General features: G+C 40.8%; 1 protein-coding gene across 26 annotated transcripts in view; it reads left to right on the plus strand.

Moving 5' to 3' along the window:
- The window catches only part of nfasca (neurofascin homolog (chicken) a), a 195,673-nt gene that overhangs the window by 75,366 nt on the left and 96,886 nt on the right, over nt 1-23,421 (plus strand). For 24 of the 26 annotated variants that reach the window (XR_009769281.1, XR_009769284.1, XR_009769285.1 and 21 more), the window contains exons 2-5: nt 9,952-10,001; nt 17,240-17,407; nt 20,167-20,184; nt 21,449-21,554. Coding sequence is in view for 19 of the 26 variants with exons in the window: in XM_061686998.1 (XP_061542982.1) it covers nt 17,314-17,407; nt 20,167-20,184; nt 21,449-21,554 (218 nt within the window). In the remaining 7 variants the exon portion in view is untranslated. Of the gene's footprint in view, nt 1-9,951; nt 10,002-17,239; nt 17,408-19,953; nt 19,990-20,166; nt 20,185-21,448; nt 21,555-23,421 lie in introns of those variants that run through there. The other 2 variants (XM_061687000.1, XM_061687008.1) reach the window with 2 other exon arrangements.

The raw sequence follows: 23,421 nt of genomic DNA on the forward strand, positions 1-23,421 counted from the left end.
GCAAAAACCAGCAAAGAAGAACAACAAGCACGAAAAGTGCTTGTGCCCAACGGTGGCGGCGGTGAACAAAGTGTGAACTTTGTTCAAATTAATGACCAGTCGCCTCAGTGCAACAGTTGGAATAAGATTGTATTGTGCACGATATGTAGCGTCAGACGCGCTCCGAGCCTCAGCCTCCACCGCGCAGAGCTTCAGTGAAGTCAACTCTTAGTCAATTGGGTGAGTGAAACAATAAAATAAATCTATGCCAACATTGAGACAGCTAACAAGGTAAACGGCTGCTTGCACTTTTACACTGATGGCCTTTAGCGTTCTTTTTAGTCTTCAAACCAACTTAAGAGCCGATGACACACACACAAAAATGCGTAACATTGAGCCAAAACCTCACTGTAGCAACTTTACATCAAAATGAATTGAGACAAAATTCACATAAACGTTGTCTCACAGTATCACAAACACTAACCTTGTGCCTCATCGGTGGGTAAAAAAAAAAGCAATGTTTTATAGCATTTGCTTCCATGCATTAAACAAAAACAAACAAAAACACTGGTGCCGTGTGAAGTTACTTTTCGTGCCAAAATGCTGAATTCCGGTGCGTACCCTTCAATATAAAGGGCTACAAGCTTAAAAGAGGAAGTCAAGTTAAAACTTGCACATATAAACCATTTGACGTGATAAAACAGTCCCAAATAACAATTTTAACAATGCTATATTTAACTTGTAGCTGAAACATTAATTGATGAATATTAAGTCAATTGGGTTAGTTCCACACACATTGCCTTTAAGTTCATAGGTTTGATATTGATACTGGTGATAAAGTTCCCCGAGTCAAATGTTCCTTTTAGACTATGCTGCGGGCTGGTAAGAAAATTGATGTTCATAATTTGGACACCCTTTATTTAAACCGTGTAAACATTTTTGACCCAAACCCCTAAAAGAATGGGAATCGAGAATTGTTTGCAACCGGAATCGGGAACGGAATCGCTCAAATTCAAACGATGCCCAGCCCTAGTTATGATATTTGAAAAAGATAAGGTACTCCTATTGGCAAACCATTTTTTGGACCATGCATGTCTTGGCCAGCGTGTGGGAGTGGCTTGTACTATGAGCAGTGCGCCTGAAGGGACCACTAAATGGCCTCTTTGTTTGTGTTAAAATGTAATGTCATGACAAAGGTGAGGGGGTAGTTAGTGAGATTTGGATGACGGCATGTGGTCTTCAATATTTCAGTGTATTGAGGAGGAAGATTCTTTGTTAATTCATGTAGAAACAGAACGCACGAGGCCGAGCTGCATTGTAAGTCATTTTTGTTTAAACGTTTAATGGTAATATCTGAGAAGGATCAAAACAAAAACTAAATGATAATTTAAAAAAAAACATGCTTAACTGAGACATTTTGTACCAATGGTCTACCTTGTTTAAATGGCGTGCCATCAATAATTAACACTAGGAATAATATAATCTAGTTTATATTTTCCCCCTTATGATCTCATTTTTTGTTTTTGTTCATTGCGTGTTTCATTCAGTGTTTTTCTTGCTGTTTTCTTCCGGCCTGTACCTTTATTCTCTTGCCTCTCCTCTTCCAGTCTCCCTCCCTGTACACATGTCTCCATCCCTTCTTTGTGGTGCTGATGGGTTGAAACTGACAGAGGGCAACAAACTGATTGGGGTCTCTTGTCTTTTCTAATTCCCGTTTAGAGGGTATGAGCTTTTACTGGTCAATAGCTATGGGTCAGCTGCAAAGGATTTTAATGTCATCCAACAATGTGGTTGCATGATCTGCTAAACTTTCTTTTCCAATCTGGATAGCAATGTAACGGCTCAAATGACCTTTTCCCATCTGTGTGGATATGATGTTGTTTTGACAGACACTCCACCCCCCAAAAAAATCCAGACAGCAGAGCTGTGTTATTAAATGCAATAGCTTAATATGCGCTGGGCCAATGTCAGTTAACAGTAAAAGAGTTACCTCATGAAATCCTCCAGCAACGACTAAATCGAATCCAACCCTGGTCAGTTATTAGTGAAAATACATGTTTGAAGGTCTATTTAAAAAAAAAAAAATTAAAAAAAAAAAAAAAAACTTTTTGTTTAAGCAAGTCTTCTTCCAGTCAGCCATTTTGGAAATGATGTCATTGCCAGATGCCGGTCAGAAGTAGAGAGCTGTGATTGAATTTCTTGCTTTAAAAGGGGAACCACCAGTATTTCAACTACAAACCGTGAAAATGTCAGAAAAAAAAATTCATTGTTCGAAAGTTAAATTGGGCTCATCACTATACTCAGTGTTAACGGACTTGCCCCTCCTGAGACGCCGGATCGTGGATCAGAATTTCCAAAAACAAGCCGTTAAAGCCGTTCTCAATGGCCTCACTGAAATTGTCCAACGCCCAAATTTTTGCCTCAGCGACCACCAAACCTGCATTCTGCTTGGCTGGACGGTACCCATCAGCTGCCTCCTGAGTCCCACTGCCCAAAAAGGCTCGACAGGACTCCTTCTTCAGCTTGACGGCCTCCCTGATGTCCACCAACAGGTTTGAGGATTGCCGCCACAACAGGCACCGACCACCTTACGGCCACAGCTCTGGTCGGCCGCCTCAGCACCGGACGCGCGGAAAATGGTCCACTCGGACTCAATGTCCTTCGCCTCGCTCGGTACGTAGTTGAAGTTTTGATGAAGGTGGGAGTTAAAACTCCTTCTGACAGGGGACTCTGCCAGACGTTCCCAGCAGACATTCACAATACGTTTGAGTCTGCCAGGTCGGAGCCCACACACTTACCAGTTGGTCAGTTGACAGCTCCGCCCCTCTCTTCACCCGAGTGCCCAAGACATGCGGCCGCAAGCCCAATGTCATTACCACAAAGTCGATCATCGAACTTTGGCATAGGGTGTCCTGGTGCCAAGTGCATGTATCGACACCCTTATGTTTGAACATGGTAGCAGGGGATCGGATCACCAAGGTCCCCACGTTCGGCTGCGGCCCAGTTCTCTACCTCACCCTATCCCCTTGGCCCCTCCCACAGGTGGTGAGCCCATGGGACGGGGGCCCACGTTGCATCTTCAGGCCCCATGGGACCAGGCCCGGGAACCAGGCGCTCTCCATCAAGCCCCACCGCCAGGCCTGGGTCCAGAGGGGGGGCCCCGGTGACTCGCGTCCAGGCGAGGGAAAACGTCTTCCATTGTTAATACTCATCATAGGGGCCATGCTTTGTCTGGTCCCTCGCCTCGGACCTGGTTGCCCTTGGTGACCCTACCAGGGGCATAACGCCCCAGACAACTTAGCTCCCAGGATCATTGGGACGTATAGCAGTACTTTTGACATCTCTCGTGCTGGATGACTGGCGAACAATCCAGGGTGTACCCTGCCTCTTGCCCAAAGTCAATGGGGATTGGCTGCAGTTCACTCATGACCCTGAAAAGCTGAAAAGCAGTTATGAGACTTGAGTGGTTAAAACAGGGTGTTTTGGCTGTTTTGTTCTTTGTCAATCGAGTCAGTCAGCTGACTCAGCTTCTTCTATCAGCTTCTGTCTAAATGTGTTTAATCTTGTACTGTGTCCCGACACGTATATTCCCAATTGCTGCAAAATCATAATTTAAGATGACTCTTAAAAGATGATATGTGGACACAGAAAATGCTTTGGCTAACATCACTCCAGGAACCATGGAACTGATTTATCTACAGTAGGATCGCCCGTCAAACACCACCTCCCCAAAGCCAGCCCTCAAGCATTTGACCAATCAATCAGCTTTGTATGCTTTTACTGTCTCTTCACAGCCTCATATTTTTTTACCCTTGTTCGCAAGACAATTAGGAATACTTTCAAATTGAAATCACCTTGCACTCTCCTTCTTCATCCCTTTTTTCCTCAGATTGATCTGCCTTTTCCCACAGCACCCCAATCTCTTCCACGTTCCATCCATTTGTTCTTTCTTTTGATTAAAAGTAGGTCAGTCAGCATCATTGAGCCACAGCTCCTTCCAAGCATGAAATCCATACACACATGCACACTTGTACATATAAACACACACACACGCATGCACACATACACACACACGCACACACACACACGTTTGCTGACAAGTGCTCAATCAACCCCCCTTTATACTCAAATCTTGTTTCCTACATCACACCTTCCATAGAGGATGTGAGCAGAACAGAGTGCTTGGCTCGCAATCTGACAGTTTTGTTTTGCTCCTGCTCCTACCCTTGTTCAAAAGTAGAAAGGTGAAACAAATGTACAAATGTACTCTGTATTTATTGTAAGAGCTTATAAAGGAAACTAGATTTTCTTGTAGCGCTCAGATGAATACTACTTTGGCTGTACTACACTTGAGTTGTCTGCACCAAATCAAAATACTGATTGATGATGATGTTGACTTGCAATTATACACTCAATTTCTACCAGGGATGTACTGGGCCCAAATTCAGCCCGGGAATTAGGGATGGAGAGGCTCGCTAGGCAAACTGCAGGGGGTCCAGCAGGAGACTTGTGACGCTCTTGAGGTGGTCCTGCACGAGGCGTCCAAAGGACTTCATGACCACAGATGCCAGGCGACCTGCCTGTTGTCATTCAGACCCGGGATTGCAGGTTTCTTGGGGACTGGGATGATGGTGGGGCCTTTGAAACGAGACAATTTGTGACTTCATCGGACAAGTGGTCCGATGAAGTCACAAAGTCTGACGCAGACTCCGGCCGAGCCATTCGGCCAGCCGTGTGTACGCTGCAGCGGCAGCCCCTTAACTGACGTGTGCGCGGCCGGTGCGCTTGTGCATGGCTTTGTTGACATCATACAGGCTACCCTACAAGTCATCTTGTATTTATTGAATAGTAGTCGGTAATTATGTTTTGTTAAAAGATGGCTGTGTGTATTGGAAATTCAGTCAGTTGCTAATATAAAAGCATCACTCAGTGAAGCATTACTTTTTTTAGACTAATCACACCATAGCATAATATAACCATAGGCGTATTTTTTTTAGTATTAGTATATTTTTACTACTGCAGATAGGAATCATTTTTTTAAATCATTCGCGTTATTGTTTGTAAAGAAACACAAATGATATTTATCACTATTAATTAGTTCATTTCATGCGAATACCAAGCCTTGCATCCCCCACATTTCCCCCGATTATCCCATCAAGAGTGGTTGTCATGGAAACTCCTTTAAAAGACATCTGCACCACGGAAATGATGTGACACAGGCACGTCCCCCACAACCACTTTAGCACGTAACCTTTGACCTTTGTGTGAGTAAGAGCCATTTATTTTTGTGTACGTGCATGTGTGTGTTAAAAGACCATAGCTGGTGACCTTTGGGACATTCATTAGGACTTGCCCTGTTGCAGGTCAGCAGGGAAAAGCAGGTGATAGACTGTACATCAAAGTGTCCACACTCATACAAAGCACATTCATTGTCCCCGGAGATTTGCAAAAGTGCATGTTTAATGGAGTCTGTGACTGTTATTCTGTATTCTGTTATTCACCTCACACATTAGATTTATTCTTGTGTGGAAGCATAGACGGCTTACTTTGGATACATTGTTGCTGCAAAAATTATGAGCTGTGTTGTTGCACTTTGAGGCAAAATATTTCTGGAGTGGATTCCCATCTTTAAGTGAAAAAGAGTACACCTGATTGGGTGGCATATGCGAGTTGTAACCTTACACAGAAGGTTAATGTATGAGCATCAATGAAATTTTTTTCCCCCCAATAAGGTTATCAAATGCGGTCTGATTTTATGCATCATATGATGCAAGTCTGTAAAGAGAAGACAATGAAACATGGGTAATATGGGAAACTTCTTCGTTTTAACTCATCAATACAGATATGGATTTAAAATTATGTATTTTCCTAGCTCTGGGTTAAAAAAGATAACATTAACACACAACGGATTTAAAATAAAAAGTCTGTCCACATGGAAACACATTTTCCGGCTCTCAAGCAGATTTTGCCCAATCAGAATGCTGAAAAAGCTGCATAAGCAGATTTAGTTAGACATTCTGACGCCTTGGTAATTAGATCAGTGCTGATCTACATGGGGCCTGGGAGACCGTCTTAATCGGCCGTATGCGTTACAGATTGCACTCACCTCTTTCATCGTATGAAATGGAATCAGCACACGTGAGAAAATAACACCATTTGACATGTTCAATTGTTAAGTAAGGTTTACATCAGATCATGTCACAGAGTTGGAAAAAGAGCTCTTCACCTAAAGATTTGGAAGCTCTGCATCCTGGCATTTTCCAAAATCTTTTTAAGAACAAAAAAGGTTTTTGCATGTGGACAAAGGGCCAACATGTATTGTATATGTGTGGACATGGCCTTAGACTTAGTTTTGTACTGCAGATAAATATTTGATTTCTAGTATGCACATTTAGTAAACCTAAAATGATAAAATCAGGACTGTGAAAAGTCAACGGATTTTCCTCGTAGAGAAATCATTTATGTAAATCGTGTAAATTTGCAAAAAAAATTCTGTGGTGGGGGTTAACGTAGTACTCTGTCGACATTGACAGTCTGTAATCGTGACCGTCATACAGTATTTACAGCATTGAAGGCCGTATTATGCCAGGCAAGCTGCAAAACTGCCGTCATTTATAGTTTATCGGTGCGATGTTCCGACACATTTAAATTCATTGTATGCTATCAAGTTTTTACATTAATAAGTTTGCGGTATCTCGATGTCACGGAGGGACATAGTACAGAGGGAGGACGGCGAGACCGACATTGTAAAAAAGATTGATAAGGATAACGGGATCAAGGTGCTGGCTGGAATTAAAAGTCAGAAATGAATACCTTCACGATAATATTAGAAAGATTAAAGAACCTGGGAAGGCATACTGCATCTTGTGTCATCAGAATGTGAAGTATGGATCTGGAGGGTGAAGGGTCGATCACGTCAACGGAAAGAAGCACGCACAGCTGGTTAAAACGAAGCAGTCAAATTATAGATTACCAGGTATTTTGCGATCACATTTCTATGAATTACGTGCTTACTAACGTAGTTAACGTTTGCTCTTTAACTTGTTATATTGTTCATTTATGTCATGCATTTTTTATAGATATATGTATATACTGTATGTGTGTGGGCGGCACGGTGTTCGAGTGGTTAGAGCGTCTGCCTCACAGTTCTGAGGACCGGGGTTCAGATCCCGGCCCCGCCTGTGAGAAGTTTGCATGTTCTCCCCGTGCCTGCATGGGTTTTCTCCAGGCACTCCGGTTTCCTCCCACGTCCCAAAAACATGCATGGTTGGTTAATTGCCGACTGTAAATTGCCCGTAGGTGTGAATGTGAGTGCAAATGGTTGTTTGTTTGTATGTGCCCTGCGATTGGCTGGCAACCAGTTCAGGGTGGACCCCGCCTCCTGCCCGATGATAGCTGGGATAGGCTCCACCACGCCCACGACCCTAGTGAGGAGAAGCGGCTCAGAAAATGGATAGATTTATGTGTGTGTGTGTGTGTGTGTGTGTGTGTGTGCTAATTGTTGTTCGGATTTTGCTTTTTCCATTTCACAGCCCTGTAAAATTTACCGGGATGCCTTAGCACGACAGTAATTGTGATTGTACATTTGGCGGCTGTAACCTTAAAAGGATAAAGAAAAGAAAATATTTCCCAAAAAAAAAACCCAAAAGAAAGTTGTAACCATTGTGTTAAGATGCTGTCAAAAAGAGTTTCAGTTTGTTTCTGTGCACTTTTACACATTGCTGCCATTCTCATACATATTCTCTTCAAGTGGGGCAAATCAACTACTGTGCCCTTTGGCAATGCACTTAACCCAGTTTATCATTTCATCTCAATATTCAGTATGTGACATACTGCACTCAGAAGGGCTATATCGTTTATATTGTTGGGGCGGCAATAGCTCATCTTTAAGGACCTGGTCTTTGAAACTGGAGGATCCTGGTTTGAGTCCCACAACTAGTTGGCAAGATGCCAGTCTAATTCTGAACTAATGTCAAGGTACCTGTTGGTAACCCCAACACATGTCGGCACCTTTATTAGCGCGTTGGTAACAAACAATAGCGTGCAGACATAACTACAGCCAGGTCATCCTGGAGGCAGAACCATCGAAGGTGTCTATCGTGTGGTGTCTTTTCTCTTTAAATGGATTCTTCTGCCATCTTAACGAACATTGTACAACACCACACTACCGATTCGCTTCAAACTTGGTGTGTATCACCTCAAGACATGGGACATTAAAAGTTATCAAAAGCTTTTTCATCCGACGAACTATATGACGGGGTCGGTGCTTCAAACGTTTCATTCCACATTTCGCCACAAAACCGAAAATGCCTAAACTTCATCAAAGACTCATTCACGGTACGTTTCACCGAGAGCTACAAAAACCGTCTCACGCCTGTCTTGACCCCAGACCTACAAAAATGTCAAAAACATGCACATCCTAAACCCAACAGGAAGTGAGCTGTGACCTCGTAATTGTACAGTTCTACCTTTTTCGCACCATACTTAAAGAGCTATTTGTGGTACGTCACACCTACACCTACCTAACTATTACCCCAACACCTCTAAAATTGTAATTACAATTGATGTTCTAAACTCAACATAAACTGACCTATGGCCTTTTAAAGGTACACTTTCAAAAAATTAACAGGTGTCACACTGTTAATGCAAACTTGTCCAACAGGTTTCATCCGATTCAAACTTGGTCAGTACCATCTCAACACCTGGGACATTAAAAGTTATCACAAGCTTTTTTTCCCCGACATCCAATATGAGGTTGGCAGCTCTTTAACCGTAGCTTTTCTGAGCTTGCCACAAAACTGAACATGGTGACAGTACATCAAAGACCTTTTTGCGCTACGTTTGCACCTACGCCTATGAAAATTCTACACGCGTGTAGCACCCCCACACGAACAAAATTGTAATTACAACCCATGTCCAAAACTCAACAGAAAATTATCTACGACCTTTTAAATGTAACATTCACAGTACTTAAAAGTCCCACCATAATTACCAACAATACATACAGTAGTGTAGTAGGTCTAAGAGTCCATTACCTTTTTCCAACACCGACATTTACTCAGTATTACCTTTGAGAAGGCTTTGCACTTGTCCAACAGCAGTGGCGACCTACCAATGGCCTGGGGGCCATCCCCCATTTTTGTGTGGCCCGCATTTTCTCAATATAAACTTTTACGCGGCTTTGCACTTCTGACAGCAGTGGTGTCAAACCATTTGCGGTTCATCCTCCATTTTTGTGTGGCCCACATTTACTCAATATGGGCCATCCCTTTGAGCAATACTAGGATTTATTTTCTTCTACATATTTCATCCACTTTTCCCCCCACATATTTCATCCACTCATCAATGACGTTTTCTCTTCACGTGTCAATATGTGTGGCTTTGGGGCTCTCGCAGACACTTGGTGTATATAGCACCTATTTTTATTTGTTTTAGTTCAATGCACGTTGGGTCTGTGCAGTGTTGAAGAGTCTTTTCAAGGCTTTTCCACAGTCCTCCAGGCACACTGTCTTATAAGTGTTTGTCTGTGTAAGTGTGGGCCTGACAACCATGGGCAACACAGAAAAAAAAGGACACAAACACAGAGAAAGAAGAGCATCTTTTGATCCTAAAGACCCCGGCTGGCGTACAGATGAGCTCTTTGAAAGCAGAAGCTAGTTAAAGAAACCACGCAGTTGCAGACAGTCCTGAGGCATGTGTGTTGTCTGCACTGTCTCTCCTGTCTGCACTGCTCCAACATGTTTCTTCCTGTGCTCAGGCTAACAGAGACTAATTGAGAAAGCAATAACAGTGACCGTAAAAATTATCTTGCTTTGCACAACAAATTTTATCAAATCTTTTTAGCTGGGGTGACTATGCCACGATGTTTAATCTGATGATACAACCGCAAAAAAAATTAATTGAATCTTTTTTTTGAGTTTGCTTGACAGAAATAAAAATGAATAATATCTCTTTTGCTTTCTGTCTCATCAGGTGCGCAAATTGGTCACAGACGGAATATTTGTGTCTTCATCATTATTAAGGTAAGTCATTGTATCTGCATGTTCTATTGGATGTACTGTACTTGGTTGACTGGTCTCTGACTGAACCCCGGCTGTCTACAACCCAAATTTCTTCAGCTCAAGCACCCACATTACAAATATCAAAATTTACTGTTTACATTATGGAAACTTACAGTATGTATCCATGTCTTATGTTTTCCAAGAATAAATTTTTCCCACTAGTTTGTATTTCACGTTCCCATATGTCTTGGTTGTACATATACAGTATTTATTTGTGCGAACATGAATGCATTGCTCCCACCAATCTCAACAGGACTACAGCAGAATGTTGAGGCTAAGTGTCTATGACGGGTGGACTACTATTTATTGAATCTGTGATGTTATGTTGGGGGGGCATATTGAGGTCAGAGAGGTGGCTTTGGGGGAAGTGCATGTGTTAATACCTGTAGTGCTTTCACACTCTCACAGAAATTAAAATATGTAAGTCTATTGACTGTGTTGGAAAAATATTTTAAAGTCTGAGTCTTTTAACATAACTGTTGCAAAATGTAGCAGAATCGAGAGAAAAAGCCTTTTGCTTGGCTTTAATTATTTGATAAAATATTTATTTTCAGGAAAATCCATCCATCTATTTTTGTACCACTTTATCCTCACAAGGGTGACATAACAGTTTGGCCCATTGTGCTGCCATTGTCATGCAAATGAAAAACTAATTACTCTACTTTATACATACAGTAATACAGTACACGATACTGTACTTTCAATACCTATTGTACTTCATGGTATGAACAATGGTTAGTCGCTGTGAAAGCTGAAAGAATTGTTGACATTTTTTCATTGGCTGTTCTGTGCTAAAAGCAGCCAAGTTGAAGCAATAGGATGTTATATAATGTTATCTTCGCCATTAAGGAGTGGCTCTGCATGCATCAAAATACAAATATGCTCAGTTTGCGTCATGGGAATGCTAATTACCATTATCTTCATATTTTACACATAATTATAACCAGAATTCAAAAGGGTTAGGATGTGACCTACAGGGATTATGCATTTTTTATATATTTGCACATATCACAGTGCATTGTGATTTCACTATTGCCAGTGAACACAGTCAGTGTGTGAATTTATGAAAGATACCCCAATATAATGGTTATGTCGAGGATCTAGGCAGGAACAAGGTATTGGACATAATAACTTAATTTTTAATCATTTTTTAATGTAATAAACTTAATAATGAATAATTTATGTTTAAGGTGAAAGCTAGGTTTGACTTAATTTGTGGTAGCTCACTAAGCTATTGAGGGCTAAATAAATTCATTAGACCACCACCAGAAATATATTTTTTCTTCCAGTGACCATTTAGCATTATGTAGTGCCGAAATGCACTCTTTCAACAGGAATGAGGATTTCAAACTAAATTGACCTTTGACCTGGCTCACTTGGCATCTGTGTGGAGTCAGAAATTAATCAAGCATAACATTCAACCACTAAAAAAAAACTTTTATTATTTTTTTAATGTTTAGTAGTGTACAGTGGATATGAAAAAGTCTACACATCCCTGTTCAAATGCCAGGTTTTTGTAAATGAAAAAAAAAGTTTTAAAAACTTTTTATGCCATTAATGTATGGCCTACAACTCAACTGAAAAGAAATAAATACATCAAATAAAATAAAAAAATAATAAAATTTTAAAAAATCACATTTTATGACTAATTTATGCAGAAATCCAGGTAATTTCAAAGGGTTCACATACAAATGTTGTCAAAGCACATAATAGTATTATGGATATTACTAAATCAAATGGCATTGTCACCTTAAATAATCGAATATATTGCATGCACGTTGCACAATGCACGTTAGAAAATGTGCAATTTTTGATTGTCTTGGGACAGATGTAATGGACCAAAATACAGTTTGTTTATTGTTATATTGACCTGGTTGTGGACTTGTGCACTCACTGTGGTTGTCTCGCCATGCTGCACTATTTGCATATACTGGCCACCCATGCCAGAGTAGCATCTGCTCCATTTGCACACTGATTGAGGAGTATCTGCAACATTTGCACAACCAACATTGTCCCAGATAATCGCACTACTCGTCACTTTAAACCGCATACACTCCTTGAAGTCTCGGCGCCCTTTGCACAATGCTCATTGCACCGGACTATTGCAATATTAGTCATTTGAACTGCTCTAAGTGCTAGAGGACTCTGCATCTTTTTGCACAATTGTTTTTTGTCAATGTCTTTATGTCTCCAAAGTGTTCTGTAAATTGACTGTCTGTTGTACTAGAGCGGCTCCAACTACCGGAGACAAATTCCTTGTGTGTTTTGGACATACTTGGCAAATAAAGATGATTCTGATTCTGATTTATCTTACCTATGTGCATTTGTATATGTTTGTATGTGTGTGTGTGTGTCTGTTAGCTAGGTCAATTAGAAACCCAACCAACGCCACTACATTTCGAGTGAATCCATACCAGCCTTCCCAATGCTTTTTTTTGTACTGATGTGCCCTCCAAAGACATACCCTCGCCACCAGTGTTGTACCTGAACGAGTTCAGTGAACGAAAGTTCATATGAACTAGTTCATATTTTGGGCAAACGTGACGTGAACTTAGTTCATTTCTCCCTGTTGAACGTTATTGAGAATGTGCTCATTCTGGTGTCTGTGAACCTTTTCCGAAAAGTTAATTTTCATTCAAGAGTCCCAGGTTTTGTTAGGGATTTCCAGGGCAAAACCTGGCTTAACACACTGTATACAAGCCTTTATTTATTGAGGTAAACCCATTAATTGTGGCCACATGAATGGCATTCATGTTTACATCGCAACTGCTCGAGTGCGCAAGGTGCATTCAGGGACACTGCGTAAATGGGAGTGAATGTGTTCATAATTGTAAAAACTGATTACTAAGAAAATTATTATTTGTATCACAATGCTTTAGTTAAAACACTGTATGATCACACTGTCATAATATGGAATTGATTTAGTTTTTTTTTTTTTTTATAAGAAAAGAGAAGCTAAAATATGTTTTTAATATAGCCAGCCAGAGCTGCGAGAAATGAAGTTATCATTGTCCTTTCATCATCGTTTCTGTCATACTGTGTTGCACGTTTTTGTTTGTGCATTAAGAATTAAAGTCCTGTTTTTGTTTTATTTCCTCATTTAAAAAAAAGAATATTCAAGCAACAAGTTTTTCCTCATGTTTTTGAGAATGTCGGGTGAAAGCTGCAGCTGGCTGCTTGTGTGGACAGAATGGGTGACAACAATGAGGAAATGAAATGGCAGTATTTTGAGGGAAATGGCCCATCAACAACATCGGGGGGGAAGAACTAAAAGGAACTACGAGAACTAGTTAATTTTTCTGAACAGTGAATTTTTTTCAAAATTTTGTATTATGAACTATGAACAGAACTGGTTAATTTTTGGAACAGTGAATTGAACTTTGAGGTTCTCATAGAAAATGAACTTTCCCACCACTATTCCTCTACAGAAATATCACAAATGCATCCACGGTCAGATAAAACTCCATTGACGTCATGGTTCCAGAGACTGACTCTGGCTCTGTGACACCTTGGTGAATAAAGGCATAAAATGCAGCATACATAATATACATAATGCTAAATACTGTAACTTTTATTAAATTATGACAAGGTTTCCCTTCCAATGTTCCCTTTCACTTATGATGTTTGGTTATTTGTGGAAAAAAACAGTCTGTTGACGCATTTGAGAATGAGTATTGCTTCCTTGGCAGAAATGGAATCTTCTCCCTTCTTTGGACCTTTGACCTTCCTTCTAAATGTGTAAGAATTTAAACATTCTGTAGATGTCATACAATCGTAAGAAGCTTTGGGGATTAATAAAGAGTTACCCACATATGAATCACAAAGTTGTGTTTGTTGATAAGATTACAAGCTTAATGTGTTATTTGCAACCTAACCTTGTAGTGAATACTAGACTGATCTCATGACGTCATTGTCTGATATGCACTTGAAGCAGTCATCTTCTACATTAATGCTGTGTTTTATTATTATGCAGTAGTTTATTTATTCTCTACAATTGTCCACAACACAACAGTCGGTAAAGACAAAGGGCTAGTCATTCCGAGAACACGTGGAATATCTAGTTGTGGTGGGAATGGAAGACCATCCCCTGAAGCGTATTCTTGAATAGATTTCTGGGAATGACTAAAGAGTTGGTAGTAGGGAGGTGGTGGACTACATAGCATTTAAATGTGAAGAACAGGTTGCGATGTTATGGGTATGGGTTGAACTGAGAGAGAGTGGCATATATTGTCATATATGGCATTTCAGTATATTTGCTGGAAAGGCTCAACAGAAACAATTCATTTTTTTACTTTAAAATTAAGATTGCAATCTGGGTTAGGGCATTTATTAGCTTTTAGCTTCAACCCTAAGCATTTTGGCCTGCTATATGGAAGTATATATATTTTTTGGTAACTTTGGAATTTTGTATATGATCATCATGCTTTCTGAAATAAATTTAATTCAATTCAATATCTGTATTTTAAGAATGGCAACAATCGACTGAAGAAGATTCTGGAGGGGATATATTGATATTGTTTGACAGTTGTACTTGTATATACAGATAAACAAGAGGGCATACACACTAATTATAGCTTGCAATAGAGAGGATGCCAGCATGAGCAGTTGGGGGTTGTGTGCATTGCTTAAGGGCACTTCTGCAGTGCTTGGGCTAGCACCTCCCAAAAAATGCGTAATTTTCTAGTTTGTAGAATTATTTTCTGCACCCGAGTAGCCCATTGATTTCTGAACCAATTACCTTACAGTTACAGCAAAATCTTTACACACTACTGTCGCCCTGGGTGTCGAAGGTCAAGAGATAATCAGAGGGATGAAGTGCTATCAAAATGATAAATGCAAAATTCCTGACAGTGTGGGAAAGCAAGAGTGATTGATGAAGCAAAAATGGGATGTGGCAGGAATTCCGAGCTGGTAGTGAATGAGACCATGGTTGAGATCTTCCAAATGGAACATCTGATCAGCAGTACACCCTGACCCAAGTGTCTTCAGCCCAACACACGACTGAAGTGTCCAATCGTGATTGAAATATGGTCGGCAGCTCAGTCCCACACACTCGGTGATTGGTCCTTGTATAGATACCAACTCCCTGCAAAGGAAAAGCTGCAACTCCTAGTGTTCTTATTGAGAAACAATGTTTTCAAGGTCCATACTGTTTTATTTTGATACTTTAAGTTTGTCTGAAGTTAGTTTGTGAATCAATTTTGATCCTAAATCAACCATTGTTTTCTAGTTAGTGTGTTTTAGTAGTATACTGTCCTCAAGAAGTGAACTATGGCTTATAATTTCGTGAAGTTTTGTGTAAATATAGTGCTTACATACGGTAGCTCTATACTGGGGTTAAATTAAAAGGTTTACACAAGCAAGGCTCATACAGGTTTGTATCGAATTCTTTACCTGATTTCCAAGTATATGAATTCATTAATTAGCTGGTCTGCAAATAAACATACAGTACTTTTGTGTGTGTGCGCGTGTGTGTGTGCGCGTGTGTGTGTGCGTGTGTGTGTGTGTGTGTGTGTGTGTGTGTGTGTGTGTGTGCGCGCGCGTGCGTGCGTACGTGCGTTTCCTCATTCATGTGTGAACATGTCCTGTCCGTCTCGCTTGGCACCTGCGAGGTTTGGCACCTTGCGCCAGCCAATGGTGGCGTTATAAGCGACCGGTAGCAACGTGCATGTGATTTACCACCAGATGGTTTATATATAATGTGCTGGCAATTAGATTCATTTTTAGATTGCATTGAAACAATGATCAGGAAAAGACACAAAAACATCATCAGTTTGGAGGCTTTGGGGGAAGAGCATGTGTTAATACCTGTAGTGCTTTCACACTCTCACAGAAATTAAAATATCTAAGTCTATTGACTGTGTTGGAAAAAGATTTTAAAGTCTTTGAGTCTTTTAACATAACTGTTGACTGGTTAGAGCGTCTGCCTCACAGTTGAAGACTCTAAATTGCCCTTAGGTGTGAATGTATGCGCGAATGGTTGTTTGTTTATATGTGGCCTGCGAATTGGCCACATATAAACCCGATGATAGCTGGGATAGGCTCCAGCATGCCCGCGACCCTAGTGAGGAGAAGCGGCACAGAAAATGGATGGATGGACTGGATGGTGATACACCGATCTCCTCTTTGGCCAATCAGTGCAGAATCGAGAGAAAAAGCCTTTAGCTTACCTTTAATTATTAGATAAAATATTTATTTTCAGGAAATTATTATAACTATGTACCGCTTTATCCTCACAAGGGTCGCGGCCGTGCTCAAGCCTATCCCAGCTATTTTCGGGCAAGAAGCGGGGTACACCCTGAATCGGTCGCCAGCCAATCGCAGGGCACATATAAACAAACAACCCTTCGCGCACACATTCACACCTAAGGGCAATTTAGAGTCTTCAATCAACCTACCATGCATGTTTTGGGGTTGTGGGAGAAACCGGATTGCCCGGAGAAAACCCACGCAGGCACAGGGAGAACATGTAAACTCCACACAGGCGGGGCCGGGGATTGAACCCTGCTCCTCAGAACTGTGAGGCAGACGCTCTAACCAGTTGTCGACTGTGCCGCCGCTGCCGGGCCCACTGGGAGAAAATTAGGGTGGTAGAGTGGTCGTCTCACAACTCAAAGGTTGTGAGTTTAAGCCTCGGCCCCATTGACCATGTCCAAGTGTGGTGAGCAAGATATACTGAACTCCCAGTTGTTCTTGATGCTCCCTCATCAGTATTGTAAAGAAGGAGACATGAAATCTTCCAGAAACATTAAAACTTGGTGTTTAACAAGAAAGTACATTCTTAATTTTAAAGTCGACCATATGCTGAATAATTACTCCGTTACAAACACAATTGACTTGTCTGGAGTAATAATAATATAAAAGTAATAATTTCTAGATAAAAAATGTCATTGCGATATTTATCCTTTGGGGTTTGTGGAGCTACCAAATCAGCCTGATGCCACTTTGGTTAATTCAACTGCTTTTCCAGGACTTAGTATCGAAGCTAATTTATCGAGGGAGCGACACACAGACTCAGCTGTGAATGTAGGGCATCATACAACCTCTTATGCCAATATACCTACACAAAACACACACTTATGCTCCGGAAAACACACACACGCATGCATACACGCACACAAACAGCTCATACTGCATATACATAAAGTACAGTCTACTACTGAAGTGTTTCTAACTACTGTCTCTGTGTCTGTTAACAGGTCGGCAGTGTGACTGATCAGAGAAATATCAAGTCTGTCAGAAGTGGTAAGACCAGCCAATCAGCAGGGGAGAGATGATGATGCAGGGCAGGCAATTGGCCCTGGCTTTAATGTTATTGCACCTGCTGCTATGGCACGAATCTGTGACTATCGAAGTACCACAAGACCGTAAGTCGCTCAGCAATTATCTGATTCAAATGTTTTACCAAGCCTAAATCTATTTTGTTTATTCAATGAGATCTTGAACAAAATTACATGAATTTTAATTTTCTACAGATACAGTTAGAATGAAAGCCTGATACATCTGATGTTGACCCGTGTTATATTTGACTAGAAATATTGAAGTTCAGCATCTATCATTAACTGATTTAATTGGAATGCTAAAATCACCTCAAATGTTCAACAAATAACTAAAGTGATGAACTTCATGTGAAGGGTTAACATTAAGCATGAGAAATGTAATTTGTTTTTGGAACTGATAACTGATTTGAACTCAGTATTTTTGACCACCCAATGCTTGTGAACGTTCGTGAAGGTGGGAACATAGTTTGACGGTTAAATGGCTCAGCTATTTCTATTCAGCAACCACATTATAGTGTACCGCCGCATACTCATGGTTTGGCCCCGCGGATGCACCTATTAGCAGATTTAAAAGAGAAAAAAAAGTGTCTTTTAAAATGGGGCGGGGGGGGCGGCGACCTCGAAAACACAATACAATTTTGGTTTTGAAAAAACATATATATACAACCCCAATTCCAATGAAGTCGGGACGTTGTGTTAAACATAAATAAAAACAGAATACATCCATCCATCCATTTTCTGAGCCGCTTCTCCTCACTAGGGTCGCGGGCGTGCTGGAGCCTATCCCAGCTGTCATCAGGCAGGAGGCGGGGTACACCCTGAACTGGTTGCCAGCCAATCGCAGGGCACATAGAAACAAACAACCATTCGCAGTCACAGTCATGCCTACGGGCAATTTAGAGTCTCCAATTAATGCATGTTTTTGGGATGTGGGAGGAAACCGGAGTGCCCGGAGAAAACCCACGCAGGCACGGGGAGAACATGCAAACTCCACATAGGCGGGACCGGCGATTGAACCCCGCTCCTCAGAACTGTGAGGCTGACGCTCTAACCAGTCGTCCTCCCTGCCGCCAAACAGAATACAATGATTTGCAAATCATGTTCAACCTATATTAAATTGAATACACTACAAAGACAAGATATTTAATGTTCAAACTGATAAACTTGATTGTTTTTAGCAAATAATCATTAACTTAGAATTTTATGGCTGCAACACGTTCCAAAAAAGCTGGGACAGGGTCATGTTTACCACTGTGTTACATCACCTTTTCTTTTAACAACATTCAATAAACAGTTTGGGAACTGAGGACACTAATTGTTGAAGTTTTGTAGGTAGTATTCTTTCCCATTCTTTCTTGATGTAGAGCTTCAGCTGTTCAACAGTCCGGGGTCTCCGTTGACGTATTTTACGCTTCATAATGCGCCACACATTTTCAATGGGAGACAGGTCTGGACTGCAGGCACGCCAGTCTAGTACCCATACTCTTTTACTACGAAGCCACGCTGTTGTAACACGTGCAGAATGTGGTTTGGCATTGTCTTGCTGAAATAAGCAGGGACGTCCATGAAATAGACGTGGCTTGGATGGCAGCATATGTTTCTCCAAAACCTGTATGTACCTTTCAGCATTAATGGTGCCTTCACAGATGTGTAAGTTCCCCATGCCATTGGCACTAACACAGCCCCATACCATCACAGATGCTGGCTTTTGAACTTTGCGTCCATAACAGTCCGGAAGTGTTCAATCCAACCTTTTACCACTAAGAATCATCCTCAGATTTAGGTGCTGATTTTCATCCCATTAGCTTCACTGTACTTCCCTGTACACCCTTACATGCATCAAGGCATGTTATCAATTGATTTGAGCATAAAAAAAACATTGTTTAGCTTACCGGAGCTGTAGTAGAAATCCTTCACTCTCATATTATGATATTTTGTCACTTAAATGGCTCATAGGTTTTTGTTAATTCTCAACACACAGACCTTCCCGTAAACAGCGCATGTGCAAGTACCCACATGTAGCCACCATAAAGGATTTTAAGGTGTAATACATTCCCAAGTAACTGAAAACTGGCGCAAAGAACAAAAATAGGTCATGTATTTTATTTTTCTTCCCTCTCATCAAATACACACCCTTTAACTGAGTAAATGTGCACGCATTGATTTTTAGACAAGCGCTGAATGGTACTAAATGTAATTCAGTTTTACATTGACGTGTATTTTTACACTGAGAGCCCCAGGACTCATGCCATACAGATCAAAAGAGCACATGCGCACACAAATGATGCAGTCAGCTGCTTTGAGACCCTATGGGTTCATCTCAGTCTGCCTAACCTTTCGACCCAAGGCCTCTGATGCGCTATTGCTCTGAAACACTCATCCACACAAAGCATTTGTATAATTATTTTGCAACCGAATGACCTCGTATTAATGTATTCACATAACATTGATGAATTGATCATAAGAGTTATATTCTTTGTAAAATTCATTTCTTTACACACCACCAACTACTATCAAGAGCTGGTATAATTGAAACACATTTGATGGCTAATGCTACATATGTGATGAAGCATTAGGCATTAAGTATGTTCATCATGTCTGCAGTGTATAAATTACTCACCATGGTTTGTTTTCTTTATCTTTGCTCATCATGTGAAAACTACAAACAGGTATGTTATCAATCCCAATGTTACATTAATATAACAGAAACTCCTGACATTGGAGACTGTAACAATATGCTAACGCTGTGGATAGAATACTGTGTGTGTCTGTTTAATATAATTAACATCATTTTTACAATTTTCCCACATTTTCTGTCTCCATGTTGCTTTACGTTGGACTAACAGCAAAGATCCTGGCAGACCGTAAGTCTTTCATGTTAACATGTTAGCGCTCCGTCTTTAACACTCAAATTATAGTATGTGGTTACTCTCCTAGGTTATCTCCAAGTTATGGGAACCTGCTGCCAGAAACCATAACTGTAGGAGTATTATTGACAGTCCTAATTCGAAATCATGGGAGTCATTCATACTAGATTTGGGTAAAATAAAACTGGGGGGAAAACAAATGTTTTAGGGCTTTGGGGGCATTCACGCTAGATCTGTAGGGTTGTATGTGAAACTCTGAATTAATTTAATGAGCTGTTTGGATCAAAGGTAGGCCGTTAATGTCAGATCAGGACATGGTTATTTCTTGCTCTCGCCATATAATTAATTTTCAGTGGAGTGACTTTGTCTGAATTGCAGTTTAAAAAAAAAAAAAAAAAATCTGGTTCTTACTGAGCTGCTCGGGCATCTTTGCTCATTACTCATACCTACTCGCTTAACATTTGACATCAGACACTGTAACACATGCTAAATGTGGGTATGGCAAGCCAAACGCATAATACATCTTTAGGAAGCAGAAGAATCCCAATTGGTATTAATATGAAGTTAAGAAACTGCATCCCAAAAATGTAGGTTTTAGCTGCTATATACAGTCATTTCTGTAATAATTATATTTCTAACTTGTAGCACAAATAACCTCATCATAAGTACTCAGATGGTTGACATGGCAGCATTGTATACGTGTACAATAAAAAAAAAACAATTGTGGCTGAGATTAGCTTGTAAAGCCTCTGCTAAAAGAAAGAAAAGGCTTTTCTAATGACAGGCAGGAATAGACCTTTTTTTTTTTAATATAGTTAAGCAAGTTTGACCAATTTGGAGTCTCTCACTGGATATTTGTATTGTGTATAACTGTGCGTGTGTTTGTGTGAAGTGATTTAAAGCCCTGCAGGGCTCAGTGAGCTAGAAAAGCAAGTGGGCAAATACATGTTGGCTCTGTTTAGTGAGGGGGTTGTCTTTACTGAGCCATTAAATATGTATAGTGGACTGAAAACAGCTGGAGGTGGACATGATGGTCTGTTCATTTATCAGATCAGGTTGTATGGCTGTTTTAGACTGATATCGTAAACAAATTGCAATTTCCCTTACTCTAATTATAAAACACAGAAACTCAAGCCTCATGAGGTGACTGTTGAGTTTCATAAACAGACACTAACACTGACATTTATACCGTGTGTGTGTTATAGTGTGTGTGTATATAGCAAATAATGCAACCACTCTCCTGTTTCCCCTCTCCCCTCAGTGAGACAGCCCCCTACTATAACCAAGCAGTCGGTGAAGGACTACATTGTTGACCCCAGAGATAACATCATCATCGAGTGTGAGGCCAAGGGCAACCCGGTGCCAACGTAAGGAATACACACACATGCACAAACACGAACACAAACAGTTTCTCTAATGGTTACATCACCAGTAGGACAGGACAGTGGCACATTGTTTATTTGGGGTGACTCGGTTGTACACACACTTGCATACGCATAATGTAGTTATCCATGTATCCATCCATACATCCATCCTTCCAAACGTTTTCTTGCGGTTATCTGGGGCCGAGTCATAGGTTGCAGCAGCATTAGCAGGGAAGAATGGACTTTGCTCTCCCCTGTCACTTTGTCCAGTTCTTCAAAAGGGTTCCTGAGGTGTTACCAGCCCACCCAGGAGATACATTGGAATACTTCACGTAACTCTCAATTGCTTCAAAATTTCTGGCAACTAAACGTTCATGTGTTCATGCTCAGTACCAGAGATGGATAGTAACAAGCTACATTAAGTCCATCCATCCATCCATTTTCTGAGCCGCTTATCCTCACTAGGGTCGCGGGCGTGCTGGAGCCTATCCCAGCTGTCATCGGGCAGGAGGCGGGGTACACCCTGAACTGGTTGCCAGCCAATCGCAGGGCACATACAAACAGACAACCATTCGCACACACAGTCACACCTACGGGCAATTTAGAGTCTCCAATTTATGCATGTTTTTGGGATGTGGGAGGAAACCAGAGTGCCCGGAGAAATCCCACGCAGGCACGGGGAGAACATGCAAACTCCACACAGTCGTGGCCGGGGATTGAACCCGGGTCCTCAGAACTGTGAGGCTGACGCTCTAACCAGTCGGCCACCGTGTCGCCTACATTAAGTCAGTTTCTTTTAAATTTTAGTCTTTTAAGTGAGTCTTTTAAGTAACTTTTCAGGTAAATTGTACCTGTCAGAATAGTTTTAATGCACCATACTTTTTACATTTACAGTACTTGAGTAGTTTTGGTAGGAAGAAACCCAACTTTTACTCTGTTACATTGAGCTACATTCCGCTCGCTACTTGTGTTTTTATCTTACAGGTATTTATTGTTGCTTGTGTAATCTATATTGATTTGTCAGAGAGACTGTAAGTGACTAATTTATGTCAAACATGCCAGAAATATATGTTTACCTTACAACCTCCAGCTTACCCACAACCTGAATAAGGATAAGCGGTATATAAAATGGCTGGATGGACTATGAAAAAGAACAGCTTGTCATGCACTGTCATCGGTGTCTGCCTGAAATATCATCATTTCAGCCTACAAGAACTCCACTTGGAACTTGAGAACCATACAAGAGGCTGTCTCGGTCTACGTTTGCAAAATGTAATGCTGTGTGGAATCAAGCCAGCAGGTCAACCACAGCATGTAAATACAAAATGCAGTTTCTCCGACCCAGTCAGTCTCTGTTCTTCTGTGTAGAAAGTGTTGTGCGCTTTCAAAAGGAGCAGGGAGAAAAGCAATTTGCAATGTTTGCACATCACTGAAGGTAAAGATGCAAGTTAGCAGAACTAAAAAACATTTTAAACTGTTGAAGTTTAATTACAAATTTTGGCAACTCGACCCACCTCTGCTCAGTACTGTACCAGACTTACCGTGTCTGTAGTGTCGATAATAATCAGGTAAATCCTCTTTTCACTCTAAAAACAAAGCCATGATATAATCAGCACGCGTCATCATGCCCTTCAGCAGCACCACAATTAAAACGAACATAAATTGCAGTTTCACTGATGCTGAACATTATCTGAATTTGCAAAATGCATCGTTTTCTTCACAGTAATGGTAAATGAAACTATGATGAATTTAATAAGATGTGGATACTGGAATGTCAATACTACTAGATGCTTAGAATTGGGATGGTAAACACAATGAAAAGTTCCAGTTGTTGTAGTAACTGCTTCAGTGTTTTTATTTTTTTCTGTTT

This window comes from Phycodurus eques, chromosome 10 (genome assembly GCF_024500275.1).
Source record: "Phycodurus eques isolate BA_2022a chromosome 10, UOR_Pequ_1.1, whole genome shotgun sequence".
NCBI classification, from domain to species: domain Eukaryota; kingdom Metazoa; phylum Chordata; class Actinopteri; order Syngnathiformes; family Syngnathidae; genus Phycodurus; species Phycodurus eques.